The 13,914-nt window shown below is 40.8% G+C and overlaps 1 protein-coding gene across 2 annotated transcripts in view; it reads left to right on the forward strand.

Moving 5' to 3' along the window:
• Positions 1–13,914, forward strand: part of PLCG2 (phospholipase C gamma 2) — a 168,580-nt gene that overhangs the window by 124,153 nt on the left and 30,513 nt on the right. For both annotated transcript variants that reach the window (XM_072634199.1, XM_072634200.1), the window contains exons 20-25: positions 2,553–2,733; positions 6,311–6,379; positions 8,275–8,384; positions 10,345–10,441; positions 12,280–12,346; positions 13,478–13,635. In XM_072634199.1, the coding sequence (XP_072490300.1) occupies positions 2,553–2,733; positions 6,311–6,379; positions 8,275–8,384; positions 10,345–10,441; positions 12,280–12,346; positions 13,478–13,635 (682 nt within the window). The remainder of the gene's footprint in view (positions 1–2,552; positions 2,734–6,310; positions 6,380–8,274; positions 8,385–10,344; positions 10,442–12,279; positions 12,347–13,477; positions 13,636–13,914) is intronic.

Here is a 13,914-nt window from a genome sequence, read left to right on the forward strand (position 1 = left end):
TATCCACGTAAAATCTCAAGCTGCTTGTGACACAGCTATTATGCTTAATATTTTACTTAAGGGGAACACAAAACATGGGTAAAGACAAAAACAGACACTGAGAACGAGCCACTTTTGTAACAGGAGTCTCCAAAATGCATATACCTCTTCCCCAGAGTGATCTCACCTGACTCTTTTGCTTTCTCTTCACATACCACATTACATGAGTCACCCTAGTACTAGCCCAAAGGTTTGACTTCTCCCTGTTTTTCTCTGTTGCCTATAGGGAACTTCAGAGTGAGAGAGAAGCTGGTTCCTTCCTTAAGGCCATTAACAGTTAGCTGCTGCTTTCGTAAGAAACTGATAATAAAGATTAGAAGAGGGATGTGAAGATAGTTTGATAATGTACAATTGCATCTTTGTTATCTAGAAGCTGGCTGTTCAAGCTCAATCAAAAGTGAGATCCGTAATGGTAACTCCAAGGCCTGATATGTAACTGCAGTGCCTCCTTTATCCTCAAGAAAATCATCATTGTCTCAGTATACTTTATTGTATTCTGATTCTCTAGAAACGAGGGACATGTATGCATATGGCCTTTGTTGTGAGTCCTTATTGTCCTGCAACTTCCCATTTCCCATTAGTGTAGGGGAGCTGAGCTCATTGGCCTTTCAGGGACTGTTTGGATGTATCTGTTCAGGGTCTTTGGTTAGGTCCTTTTGAGTTTTCTGGAGGCTTGGAAAGAGGAGGTGTTACAAAAGTGGATCTTGTCTTATAGGCACTCTACACACACACACACACACACACACACACACACACACACACACATATTTGTTTGTTTGTTTTTTACTATGTGTGATGTTAGGAATGTGGTCATCTCTACAACTGCACACACTGCAGTTCATCCGTTCCTTTGTATCCTGTAATCCATGGTTGCCGATTATACATTTTCCTGATCAATATAATTTGTGTAGTTCATTGGAATATGCTATAGCTTGCTTATGCCCATTACGCTCTGATTTTTCAGAGATTGTAGTGATCCATGGTTTTTAACTATATTTGAACATACTGGAATCTAAAAGATGGGTTTTTGCATTAGAAATCTCTGCCTGAGATTATTGAAATCACTATATGATTTCTTATATGAAATCCACTGTCTTCCTTCTGTCTATTACTACCATCATCTAATAATACTACCTTATATATCATAGAATTTCAGAGTTGGAGGGTATCTCAGAGGTCTCTTAGTCGAGTGCATACCTGAAAAGAATTCTCAACTATTACACGCTGGACAAATGGTTATGCTACCTTCGTATATAGACCTCCAGGGGAGGGGAAACTCACTACCTCTTGAGGCACCCAGTTTATAATTAGAAAACACTTTCACATCCACTGTCTCTCATTGGATACTCACAGTGACCTTTTGACAAAGGCAGGACAAGTGTCATTATTCCTTTCATTTTACAGACAAGGAAACTTGGGTTGTTAGAGGTGAGGTAATTTGCCTAATGGTGACCCAGCTGGAGAATGAGCTGGTGAGAGGAAAAGAAACAGGAAGGAAACCAGACACTCCAGGATAGTCTCACCTTTCTTTTCTCCCTGTTGCTCTGAAGAGCTATTCATTCAGGTTTCTTGGTCTTTGACAAAGTGAACAGTGATCCTCCTCTATGTAAGACCTAGAGAATTAGTCCTTTGTAGTACTGTTTTCTATTTTTGAGGCTATTTATTTTTCCCCTTTTTGTCTCAGTGATATTGGGTAAAGGAACTTGGGGGAAATTAAGTTTGGAAGAAGTTATGATTGGTAGTTTGAGATCTCATTTCAGGGAAAGTATCGTCCAATATTAATGCCTATTGGCTTGATGAAATTCTGAGATCTGATGACTTCAGAGACATAGTATGGTATATTGCAAAGAGCCTGGAGTCTGAAGATGATCTGCTGGGATCCTGGCTCTGACACTTCTTAGCTGGGGGGCTAGGGGCAAGTCTTTAACATTTTCTTGGTCCCTTAATCTGTAAAAGGGATTAATAATACTAACACTATCATTTAACATTTATATCTTGCCTCATTACAACTACCATTATTTGGCAATTCCCTCACATGGATCAAGAATATTTGTAATGAAACTTTTACTTTATTTTTAAAGGAAATTGGTGGTTATGATTAGATCTCTTTGGAGTTAATTCACTACTTTGATAGATCACAGATCTTAGGTGTAGAACCCTAGGGGACTTAATAGATCATCTGGTCACCCAGAGACTTGCCCAGTGTCATACAGTTTAAATGGTATAGTTGGGATTTGAACTCCCAATCCAACCTTCTTTTCCATGCCCCATGCTGCCTCTCATAGTTTTACTAGTTGTTGGGAAGCATTCTGAGAAAGTCCCAGGAATACGCTTCCTTTTTCTGGGGTCTGGTCTCTTTGTGCTGACTCTTTTCTTGCCCTGGGCTATGTTCTGGAACTACTGATTGATGGTGAAACTCCAAGTCTCAAAGCTCTGGTGGGGGGGAAGAGAGGATGCTCTCGTTGTGGAAGTTATAAGTATGTTTGCCTCCCTGTGAAATCCTGTCTCTCCAGAGCCAAGGGAAAAGTGAAACATTGCCGGATTAACAAAGATGGGCACCACTTTGTGCTGGGGACTTCTGCTTACTTTGAAAGTTTGGTGGAATTGGTCAGCTACTATGAAAAGCATGCACTCTACAGGAAAATGAGACTGCGCTATCCCGTGACTCCAGAGCTGCTGGAGCGCTACAACACTGTGAGTGATTTTCTTTTCTGGGAATGAGTACAAGAAAAATGTTGTCATCTAGTCAAATCTGATAGACTCATTTTGGGTGAGAAGTTGGTGCTGTACGTCTTTGAAGTGTTAGAGCCTAAAGCCTACGATTGCCAGGTCTCAAGTCTGGCATGAAGGTTACTATCAAATTGCTTTGTGTTGCCATCTGCCCACTGCCTTCGCAAGGGATCACAGATTCAGAGGAGGAAGGGACCTTAGAGGCTGTCTAGACCAGAGGTGTTAAACTCACAGTCCCCAACACTCTCAAGTGAGGCTAGACCCAGCTGAAAGTGTCATAGGGAAATGTTTAACAAAATAAATGAAAATACATTAAGACACGGATAAAGTGAATTGTTGGTGGTTTTCTCAGTCAATATGCAGCCTACCAGGAATCCATTGCTATTTGAATTTGATACCACTGATCTAGACCACTCCCCTAATTTTACATATAAGGAAACTGAGGCCCAAGACATTTCCCAAGTCAGGTCAAGAAGACTTGGAGTTCAAATTCAGTCTCCAAAGCTTACTGGTTGTGTGAGCCTCTCCAAGTTACTTACCCTCTGTCTGCTTTAATGCCCTCATTAATAAAATGGGGGTCATAAAACAAGCCTCTCCCGGTATTCAAACCCAGTCTGTTCTGACTCCAAATCCAGCCTTCCGCCTCTCTGACATGTTGCCTGCTCATATATGCCCAAATTTATGTGTCATGGGGGTTATAGGAGTAACACGGCAGACTGTGCTACCTGAGGCTCTGCTGTTATGTAGGTAACAAGTGCCCTCCTTTCTCTGTCTCTTCTCTTTGCTTAATAGCCAATGAAGTAACGGATAATAATAATAACTCACATGGAACTATCAGTTTTGCAAAGAGCTTTATATATTTTACATTATTAAGCTACACAACAGTGCTGTAAGGAAGGTACTGTAGGAATATTATGATGAACATATTATAATGAATTTCAGCCTTCCACCAGAGGTTAGAGAGTGTGCAGAGTATGGAGGGATTAGGAGACAGCATAACATAGTGGATAGAGGGCTGGCTGGCTTCAGAGTTGAAAGACCTGAGTTCAGGTCTTGCTTCTGCTGCATACTAACTGGGGGACCCTGGTCACAGTCTCAGGACTGGAGACATCTCTCTAAGGCTGTTAATACTAGAGCAGGTACTGATCTTAAGAGATAGAGGAAGTTCATCACCAGGAGCTCCCTCTAACTGATGAAATAAAAGTTGATATAAAAAAAAGTGTGTGTGCATGTTTGTGTGTGTGTGTGTGTGCACATGAACATATAAGCACGTGTATGTATATGTAGATAGTGATAGATAGATAAAGGTAAAATTGTTATTTGACCTACAGGAATGGGCCAAAGAAGATTGGCACTCCTAGAAATAAAATTTTCTATAGCAGTTCATACTGGCATATAGCATAAAGCTTCAGTAAATGGGAGAAGTGTGCAATGGGAGAAAAGAACGCTATGGCCCCCTATGCCAATTTGGCCTGCCCTTCCCCTGTGCTTGATGACAAAGGGAGGCAATTGAAGTCAAGACTTTTCTTAGCATTGATCCAATTGTTGGGTGTGATGGACAAACCTAGAAACAGGCAACCTTAAATTTGTGAGTCAGGACCATTTAACTGCTTGAAAATTAAATACTTGCTGGCTAAGGAAAGCCACACATATGGTCCTTTTCCTGGTTCCCTCCCCTTCTTCTCTTCACCATCCCCTCTATGGCTTTTTTCTCATCACTTCTTCCTCCCTTAGCTCCCTAGCCCTGATTCAATCTAGCTCTGGCTGTAAATGTATGTTTTTTTCATTATTCCTTATACCCCGCCCCCCTTCCTCCTCTTCTGTGTCCCCTTTTTCTGCTTAATAGGACCTTGTTCTTCTCTACTCTGAAGGGCGAATGAATTGTTTTCAGATTTCCTCCTGGTATTTTTTACCTTCTTTCACCTCTCAAAATGTTAGGCAGTATGTTTTGTGCACATCTTTCCTGTGTAAGTCTCCCCTCTAATAATGAATGTTAGGACCTCCTGATTTCTGTAGCTCAGAATTCAGCTGGGGAACTAGATCCCAATCCATATAAGAGTGGTTAAAAATCAACAGGTTTGTGAAATGTGCTCTTCATAGTAAATCTGTGAGGTAAATAGTATTAGCATTTTCACTTGAGGTGGAGCAATGGATAAAATGCTAGACCTGGAGTCAGGAAGACCTGAGTTCAAATCTAATCTCGAAAGCTTACTAACCGTGTGATCCTTTCCAAGTTATTTAACCTCTCTCTGCCTCAGTTTCCTCATTTATAAAATGAAGATGATAAAAAAACTACCTCCCAGGGTTATTGTGAGGATCAAATGAGATAATATTACCAAAGCTCTTTGTAAACCGTAAAGCACAATATAAAAGCTGTTACAGTAATGGCAATAATGGTAGCTAACATTCATCTGGCACTTGCTGTGTGCCAGACACTATACAAAGCACTTCAGAAATGTAAAGTCTATTTTGCAGTTCAGTTGTTTCAGTCATGTCTGACTCTTCATGACCTCAATGGGGTTATCTTGGCAAAGATGCCAGAGTAGTTTGCCATTTCTTTCTTCAGGTGATTTTACAGATAAGGAAGCTGAGGCAAACGGTGAAATGACTTGCTCAGGGTCACACAGCTAGCAGGTGTCCAAGCGGCTGGATTTGAACTTGGGTCTTTCCAACTCTAGGCCTGGTGCTCTATCCACTGCACCACCTCGCTGCCCCAAACTCTGTATCATCATTTTCATTTTAAAAATGAGGATGTTAAGGCTAGCATCATACAACTTGCCTAGTTACCTCACTAATAAGCATTAGTCTATATTTGAAGCTTGAGGCAGATTATAGGTTTCCCCTCTATTGTGGTTTTCTAGGTTTGATGACCATTAGTCATGCGTGTTTGTAGAAGGCATGATAGCATTCTTTTATCCAAATGCACACCTCCCCCATTTACTAAAGTTTTATGCCATTTTGTGTGACTTGTTGTAGAAAATTCTACTTGTAGAAGTGCTTTTCTATCTTCTTTGGCCCATTCCTATAGGTCAAATAACAACTGTACCTTTATTGATGGGTTGTATTAGAAGGTTCTTCAAGGTCCTTCTCACTCTGAAATTCTGTGTTACACTACACCTCTTCATAGAGGCATGGAAGTCTTATATATTTGAAGGTCCTAGTTTCCAGTCTTCCAGAGAGAGAGAGAGAGTGTGTGTGTGTGTGTGTGTGTGTGTGTGTGTGTATGTTCAGGTAAGTTTGTGATCATCACTGAATTCCACACATAACCTTTCTCTGAACTGTATTGTTTTTCATGAAATACTACAAGATTTTCACATGGTCTGCCAGCTCCAAGAACATCTGTGATTCTCCTCTTGTTTCCACCCATGACTACCTCCTGTGGGTCATTAACTCCCTTGCCAGATTCTATATATCCCTTCTGTGTTCTCCCAAAGGAGAAGGTACCAGATGCTAATTGCCATCGCATTTTATGCAAAGAATACCAGGAGAGCATAGTATATCTTTTCATTTTAAAATATTTTCTTGATTTCTTCTTTTCCAGGAAAGGGACATAAATTCACTCTATGATGTCAGGATGTATGTGGATCCCAGTGAAATTAACCCCTCAACGGTATAGTGTTTACTTTTCTTTAACTTAAAAAAAATTGTCCCTTCTTTAGAATGTTTGTGGAGAAAAATAAACATGGGAGAAATGAAAATCAAATTTTTCCCAGAAATGAGATGTCAGACTGTCAGACATATACAATCCCAGTGCAGCTTTGGTTTGCTGAAACCCCAAGGTTTGATTGAGAAAGTTTAGGTAAAATTATTTATGGTTAAGTCTTTATAATTTGGATATACTAGTTGTATTGGCTGAAGATATTCATTAAATTCTCTGGTTCTCTGATCTCCTAACCCCCAATGAGAAAACTCTTGTTCCCATGTCCATTTTGTCACGTAGGGTCACACCCCAGCAACTGCTGGCCACCATTTTTGCCTTGACCTGACCAGTCTGCCTCCTGCCCCATCTCTCATGTAGACAAAGTTTACAGAGGAATTTTTGTTGTTATTTTCATCTTGGCATCTAGCACATGGTGTGTTCTCAGTAAGTGATCATCAACATTCTGAGATAGTACATTTAAAATACAGTGATATTATGTGCAAGGAATGAATTCCGAAGAACTGCGTTTAAATTGAGTGACATATGAAGTGTTCTCTAGAGGGTTTCTTCTTTGAAGGATCTTAATGGTTTCTCCAGAGGTTGGGACTAGGAGAAATGGGTACAGATGGCAAAGGGGAAAAGCTAGGTTTAATGTCAGGATAAATCTTCCTAAGAGCAGTGATTTGGGCTGCTCTGGAAAGGGTAGCAGGTTTCTTCTCATGAAGGTCTTCAGGCAAAGGCTGAATGACCACTTATTGAGTGTGTTCAAGAAGAGTTTCCTTTTGGCAGAGAGTTGAGACTAACTGGTCTCTGAGTCCCCTCTCACTTAGAAATTCTGTGATTCTGAATCATTTCTTAAGAAATGAATACCCTTTTTCTAAGCAGAGGGAGTCACCTCTCCCTCCTTCCTCCTCAGTTTTGGTAGTTCAGATTTAATTATGCTGAGTTGTTTAAAACCAAGAAGATCTATTAGTATATTTTGTATTTATATTGTACCTTTCCTTCTGAAATCTCAGAGTGTATTGATGTGGGCTCAATTTTCATCAAGATGCTCAGAGCACATAGCACTAGGCCCTTTCAAGTCTATTTCTATGACTTTTTGGGGGTTCTTTATATTGGCCCCCAACCTTGGAGAATGAGAACTGAGAAAAATCTCTTAGAGGAAGACTATGGGAGTTGGGGCCATCGTAATGAACTCATTCTTGAGTTCCCTGCTTGTCTTTGTTGTGCACTGATTATACTCAACAGTAACCCAGGAAGTCTGCAGTAGGAATTCATAGTGTATTATGGGAGAATCTTGTTTTTCTTCTCTTTGCCTCCCAGTCATCCTTTGAGAAAAGGAGAAATTGCTGGAATGCTGCCCATATTACATGGGTGCAGATAAGCTGCTTGACTAACTTGAGTAAAAGAATTTAAAAGGCATGAATTAAGTGAAGGAACTGTTGCATTGCCAGAAAATGCAGTTTCTTTGAGAGTTTCCCAAGTCCTACCACTGCCAGCAGGGATATGGAGCTGACTTGACCATTTCTGTGCTGTGTCTTTCCCTTTATGCATGTATTGGGAAAAGAGATGATGACAGCTGCTAAATCTGCTGCTGCTAGTGTTTAGATGAATGTTCTGAGTCCTAGCAGCTCAGCATCCACACAAGGAAGTATTTAGGCAGCATTGGCCCATGCTCTCATGCCAATAGATGTCACTCCATAGCCTTGAAGCAAAGCCTTTTCAGTCTTCATGAGAAGGAAGTCAAATGGCTCAAGAAGCTGGAGTTATCGATTGGGACCTAACCAGCCTCCCCCTCCATTCCCTTTGTCTCTCCCTGCCTCCCCTTCCCCATCTCATTGATTTTTTTTTCTTTTCATTAAAAGCCCCAGAGAACTGTGAAGGCTTTATATGACTACAAAGCCAAGCGTGGCGATGAGCTTAGCTTCTGTCGGGGGGCCCTCATCCACAATGTCTCCAAGGAGCCTGGTGGTTGGTAAGACTGTGCCCCACATAGGCTCCCCCATTTCAGAGTTTTGCTAAAGGCTCCTTTGGCTCCTAGGACTGTGTCAGGCCCGGGGCTGGGCTTCCTGTACCTTCCCTCTGTAGGGTGTCCCTCTGTAGGGTGTTCCTGGGGAACTAGCAAAGTAGGGTGTGTTCTATTACATAGGTTCTAGCTCAAGGGTGGTTGACCAGCTCTGACCGAACACTACCCTTTGGCCTCTCACATAGTGCATATTGGTCCTGGTGACCTTGCAGGCCAAAAAGTACTGGGAATGCCCATCCCAAGTGAACCTCTCTGAAAATGGGGGAGGGGGAGAGAAAGCCACTGCTTATCTTTTAACCATTTGGGGTTTAGGGATGACTAGGGTCCCTTCTGTTATAGCTTTTTTCCCTTTCTTTAAAAAAAAAATCACATTTTTGTTATGTTTTGCTCATATATCAACTTAATATCTAAATATAGCCTTTCCTCCTCTTTAGCAAGCTATTCCTTATAACCAGAATTTAAAAAGAAAGGAAAAAATCAGTTCTGAAAACCAGTCAATATATAAATCATATCAGACATGATTATACACCATATACATACATATACAAATATGCAGACATATTGCATAACATGTATATATGTATGAATGTAATGGAATATTATGGCACATAACGAATGAAGTATTAAGAGAAGCATAGGAAGATTTACATGAACTGATACAGAGAAAAGAGCAGAACCAGGAAAACAAGATAGCTGATATCCACGGCAGTGTAAATGCTAAGAACAACACAAGTGCATGCGGTGCAGTGAGAGTGATCAAGCCTGGCCTCCCAGAACTGAGAAAGTGTACCTCCTTCCCCTCTTCACAAAACAGGGGAACTAAATATGGAACAGTAGGTGTGTGTACATGTGCGTATATATACACAAATATACTTATGTAGGTTTATATTTGTATATGCATATATTTGTATATTTATATGTATGTGTAAATTGGTATTTGCATGCATACACACACACATATTTACTCTCCATACCTAGTTCCCCCATTCTGCAAAGAGAGGCAGGAGGTACATTTTGTCAATTCTGTGAGGTCAGGCTTGATCATTCTAATTACATAGCATGCAGTTTTGTTGTTATTAGCATTTACCCTGATCTGATCATCAGCTTTATTGTTTTCCTGGTTCTGCTTTCTTTTCTCTGTATCAGTTCATATAAGCTTTCCTATGCTTCTCCTATTCCTTATGTGCAATAACAGTCCATTACACTTATGTACCTCAGTTTGTTAAAGGATGTCCTAAGAGTTCTTTATTCAATAGTGAGCTTCTTAAGAGAGGGGTGGGTAGTATCACAAGGCAATTATTAAGTGCCTACTATGTGCAAGGAACCATGCTAGGCACTGAGGATACAAAGATGGAAAAAACACAGTACCTGTCCTCAAAGGAGCTAACAACCTAATGGGATGTATAGGGCATATATGCTAATAAGCCTGATACCTATATTGAGTGTGATGGGTTAAAGGAGAGATCCCTATAAAACACTTTAGGAAAAGCTGAGGAGTAAGAGAACACTTTTAGAGAAGGGATGGGGCACCTCTTGTTCCCCTTAAGCATCTCCAGCTCCCATCCTTTGGCCCAAGACTTGCTCAGCGGTGAATAGTGGTTCTGCTAGTGATGCTAACCATCTCAGACCTTTGGCTCTCTCTTCTGAAGTATTTAGGGGGTTTCTCTCCAGCCAGATACAGCAATAGGGCAAGGGCTGGGGGAGAAAAAAGAGTGATCTTCAGTCCCTGAAGCCACATTTCCCTTTGGAAATCGTCATCTCTAGTGAGCTCTGGCTGCCTTTGACTGGGTAACCAGCTGCAGCTTTTATCTCACCAGGGAACCAGCACAACAGCTGGGGAAGTAAATGGCTATGCAGGGATCATTAATACCCTTCACACAAAGGCTTAATAGTCCTGTGCTTTATTTAGGTGGAAGGGTGATTATGGAGGAAGGATTCAGCAATATTTTCCATCTAATTATGTGGAGGACATATCTACAGTTGATTTTGAAGAGCTGGAAAAACAGGTGAGCCTGGATAATGGTCCCAAGGAAGTTGCATGTCCCCTTTCATGAATGGTACAAAAAGATCAATTTAACTTGAGCTGCCATGTTGGCCTGGCAGAGATTCAACATGATCAAAATATAGTTCAGTGAATTCATTATTTCATTCTATCTCCAAGCATATATTAAGTGCCAAGCACTGTTAGACTTTAAAGATACAGAGACAAAAGGGAACAATCCTTGCCCCCAAGGAACTTCATTCTACTATGGGGATATGACGTGAAGATACATGTAAAATAAATACAAGGTAATTTGGGGAGTAGGGGGCTGCTAACCCAGGAGGAATCAGTAAGGGTATCTTACTGGATGTGGCACTTGAGTTATGCCTTAAAGAAAGGGAGATGGGAGAAATGATGAAAGAAAGATTCTAGGCATGGAGGATATTCTATACAAAGGCATCAAGGCAAGAGATGGGATATTGTATGTGGAGGTTTCCAAACAGGCCAATTTGACTGGAATATGAAAGGTAGTAATATGTAGTCAGTCCGCAAAGACAGGTTAGATCCAGATTGTGAAGGACTTTAAATAGAAAAAAAAGAGTTTGAGTTTTAACCAAGAGATAATAAGGAGCCATTGAAGTTTCTTGAGCATGGGACTTACGGAGCTAGATCTGTGCATTAGGAATATCATTTTTGGAGCTGTGTAGAGGATGGATTAGAGAGGGGAGAGACTTGAGGCAGGGAAACCAATTAAAAGGCTGTTACAGTAGTCCAAGTGAGAGGTGAAAAGGGCTTAGATTTTTCTGGGGTCATTGCAGCCAATGAATTTTGTTTTAATCATGTTGTCCTGGAAGATTTTGAGTGGACAGGATAGTTTCCTTCAGATGGAAAATGACCATGGTAGGACCCTGTCCCCTGCTTAAAGTAATCTTATAGATTAAATGATTCTACCTCAGTTGTTCCAGTATTAAGTATACCCTGAGAGTAATTAAAGTAGCAAGTAGAACTGAGAGGTGAATAAGGTCTGAGGTGGATTAAACTTTAATGTAAGGACTCCTCTATGGTCCAGCATTCTTTTGCCTGGAAGGTCCCCATGACCAGAGCTCCTGAGTTTTACCACACAGTATAAATACTACAGTGGAAAGAGTTCTGGGTGTGGAGTCAACAGATCTGAATTTAAACCCTGATTCCATTACTTGCTACCTTAATGACCCTGGACAAGGTACTTAGCCTCTCTGAGCTTCAGTTTCCTATTTTGCTAAACAAGGAGCTGGACCAGATGATCTGTAAGATTGTTTACAGGTCTAAATCTAGGATCCTATGAACAATCATTGATATTTATAATGATGACCCTTGTCCCCTGCAGGGCTGAAGTGGTGTCCTGAACAATCAGAGGAAGGCTAAATTAAGCTGCATATTATTCTAAGTATAGTCTCTTGTGCTCTAATTCTTTGAAGATTGGGAACCCATATCTTATGCATATAGAGACTGCAAATTAACCAAGATGCCCCATTCCGTAGTCAGGGAGGATGACAGAGAAGTTGGAAAGAGCAGGCTGGATGAAATGGCTCCAGATTTCCTTTAAAGTTCATGATGCATATTTTTGCAAGCTGAAAAGTGACCCACTGTGAAGATTTCAGGTCTCTGCTAGCAACAAGGTCACTGCAAGCTCTGTGCCTCATTCCTTTTCCATCTCCCTATGGACATATTTATCCTGTAATGAGGATGAATTTTAAAAAGGGCCGTGGGCAGTGTCTCAGTTCAGTGGTATGATTTTGAATCTGGTTGTGTTTTTAGCATTTTAGTTAGGAATAATGTGAATTGTTCTCCAGGTTTCTTGAAACTACTCTCGTTTTTCCACAGATTATTGAAGATAACCCTTTAGGATCTCTGTGCAGAGGAATCTTGGATCTTAACACCTATAACGTTGGTGGGTGATCACCACAGTCCCAATTTTCATTGTTAATTCCCATACAGCCTTAGGATACTTCTTGAGAGGAACCTGACAACTTTTGTGATTCCTAAATTTCATGACTTATTTTGCCTTCCTGTGCTTTTCTAGAAAGTGACCAAATGGACTGGGGAATTGGTGTGAAGGGCAAGATATCATCTGTTGGGTACAGTAGTGCAGGGGCAGCATCATCAGTGGGTATGGAGAATGAACATTGCATTAGGAGGTGGGAGAGCTGGGTTCTAGCTTCTGTTGCCTTCCCCTTAAAGTTTTGTGATTCCTGGTCTAGTGCTTTTCCTATGGCCACTGTTCCCTTAATAGACATTCTCTTAGGTGGATTTCATTTTCTTTCAGATGGAATTTCATTCTTTTCTAAGGTTTGAGGCAAGCCAGTTCATTTCAATCTTGGGAAAGGGTTTTTTTTTTTGAGTTATTGTAAATTAATGCCTATTTTCACTTTAAGCATAAAATACTTTGAATGAACTATTTTTTAGGGCTGTATTTCTCAATCCAAACTATATTGCAGATTTACTAAATAAAATATATTACATATATAATATATAAATGTATACATGTTTGTATATGTGCATGTATATATACACATACATAAACATGTTATACACACCTCCATATACACATACATATTTTACTACGAGGCAGAAATGTGTCCTCCATAGTCCTAAGAGTGGACAGAGAAAAGGAAGGCTCTGGGAATGTTAGGGGTTGAAGTCCAGGAGAAGGAATCAGCTTTTTAAAGATTTAAGTTTTAACAAGTAATGAACTATGGTAGTAAAAGTTTGGCAGACTGCTGTTTGTTCACCACTGTGACCTGGTGATTGAGTAACACACTTAAAGGGATACATCCACTACTTCTGTTCTGCTATGGGACTACATCTTTTATGGATGCCCCCCACTCACTTCAACCATACAGGCATATTTTCATACATGTCCTTCTTTGGGTGGATGACAATTGATGGTATCCATGTTCTTGAGTAACCATGTACTATAAGGAGTGCTGCCCCTTGGGAAGGTGACTTAGAGATTGAAATAGGCTTGGTTGCTATGGGTGCCCCTGACTTCTGAAACACTGTTGTTTTTGTTCTCTCCAAGTGAAAGTACCACATGGAAAAAATCAGAAGTCATTTGTCTTCATCCTGGAACCCAAGAAACCAAATGATCCTCCCATAGAGTTTGCGACTGACAAAGTGGAAGAGCTCTTTGAGTGGTACCAGAGCATCAGGGAAATCACGTGGAAGAATGCAACAGTGGTATTGAGCTTTATTATTTGCATTCTGTTTGTAGGGGTCTAGAATAGTGGAATTGTGCCCTCAATTCTTGCTATTCCTGCTAGCATTCAGAGGGAAGCCTCCTAGCTTTGGGTTAGACCCATGTGGGGAGCAACTGTAGATATTGGTGAGCACTAGACTGTCAGTTGGAGGGATGGCTTTCCAGAGTCTCACTGCTTTCATGAGACTGAGAGGGCAAGGGTAGGGAGGCCTGTCCACCATGGTCCACTAGGTGGTCCATAATTCCGTCTATGTTGGTCA

The sequence above is a fragment of the Notamacropus eugenii genome, chromosome 1 (genome assembly GCF_028372415.1).
Source record: "Notamacropus eugenii isolate mMacEug1 chromosome 1, mMacEug1.pri_v2, whole genome shotgun sequence".
NCBI lineage: Eukaryota > Metazoa > Chordata > Mammalia > Diprotodontia > Macropodidae > Notamacropus > Notamacropus eugenii.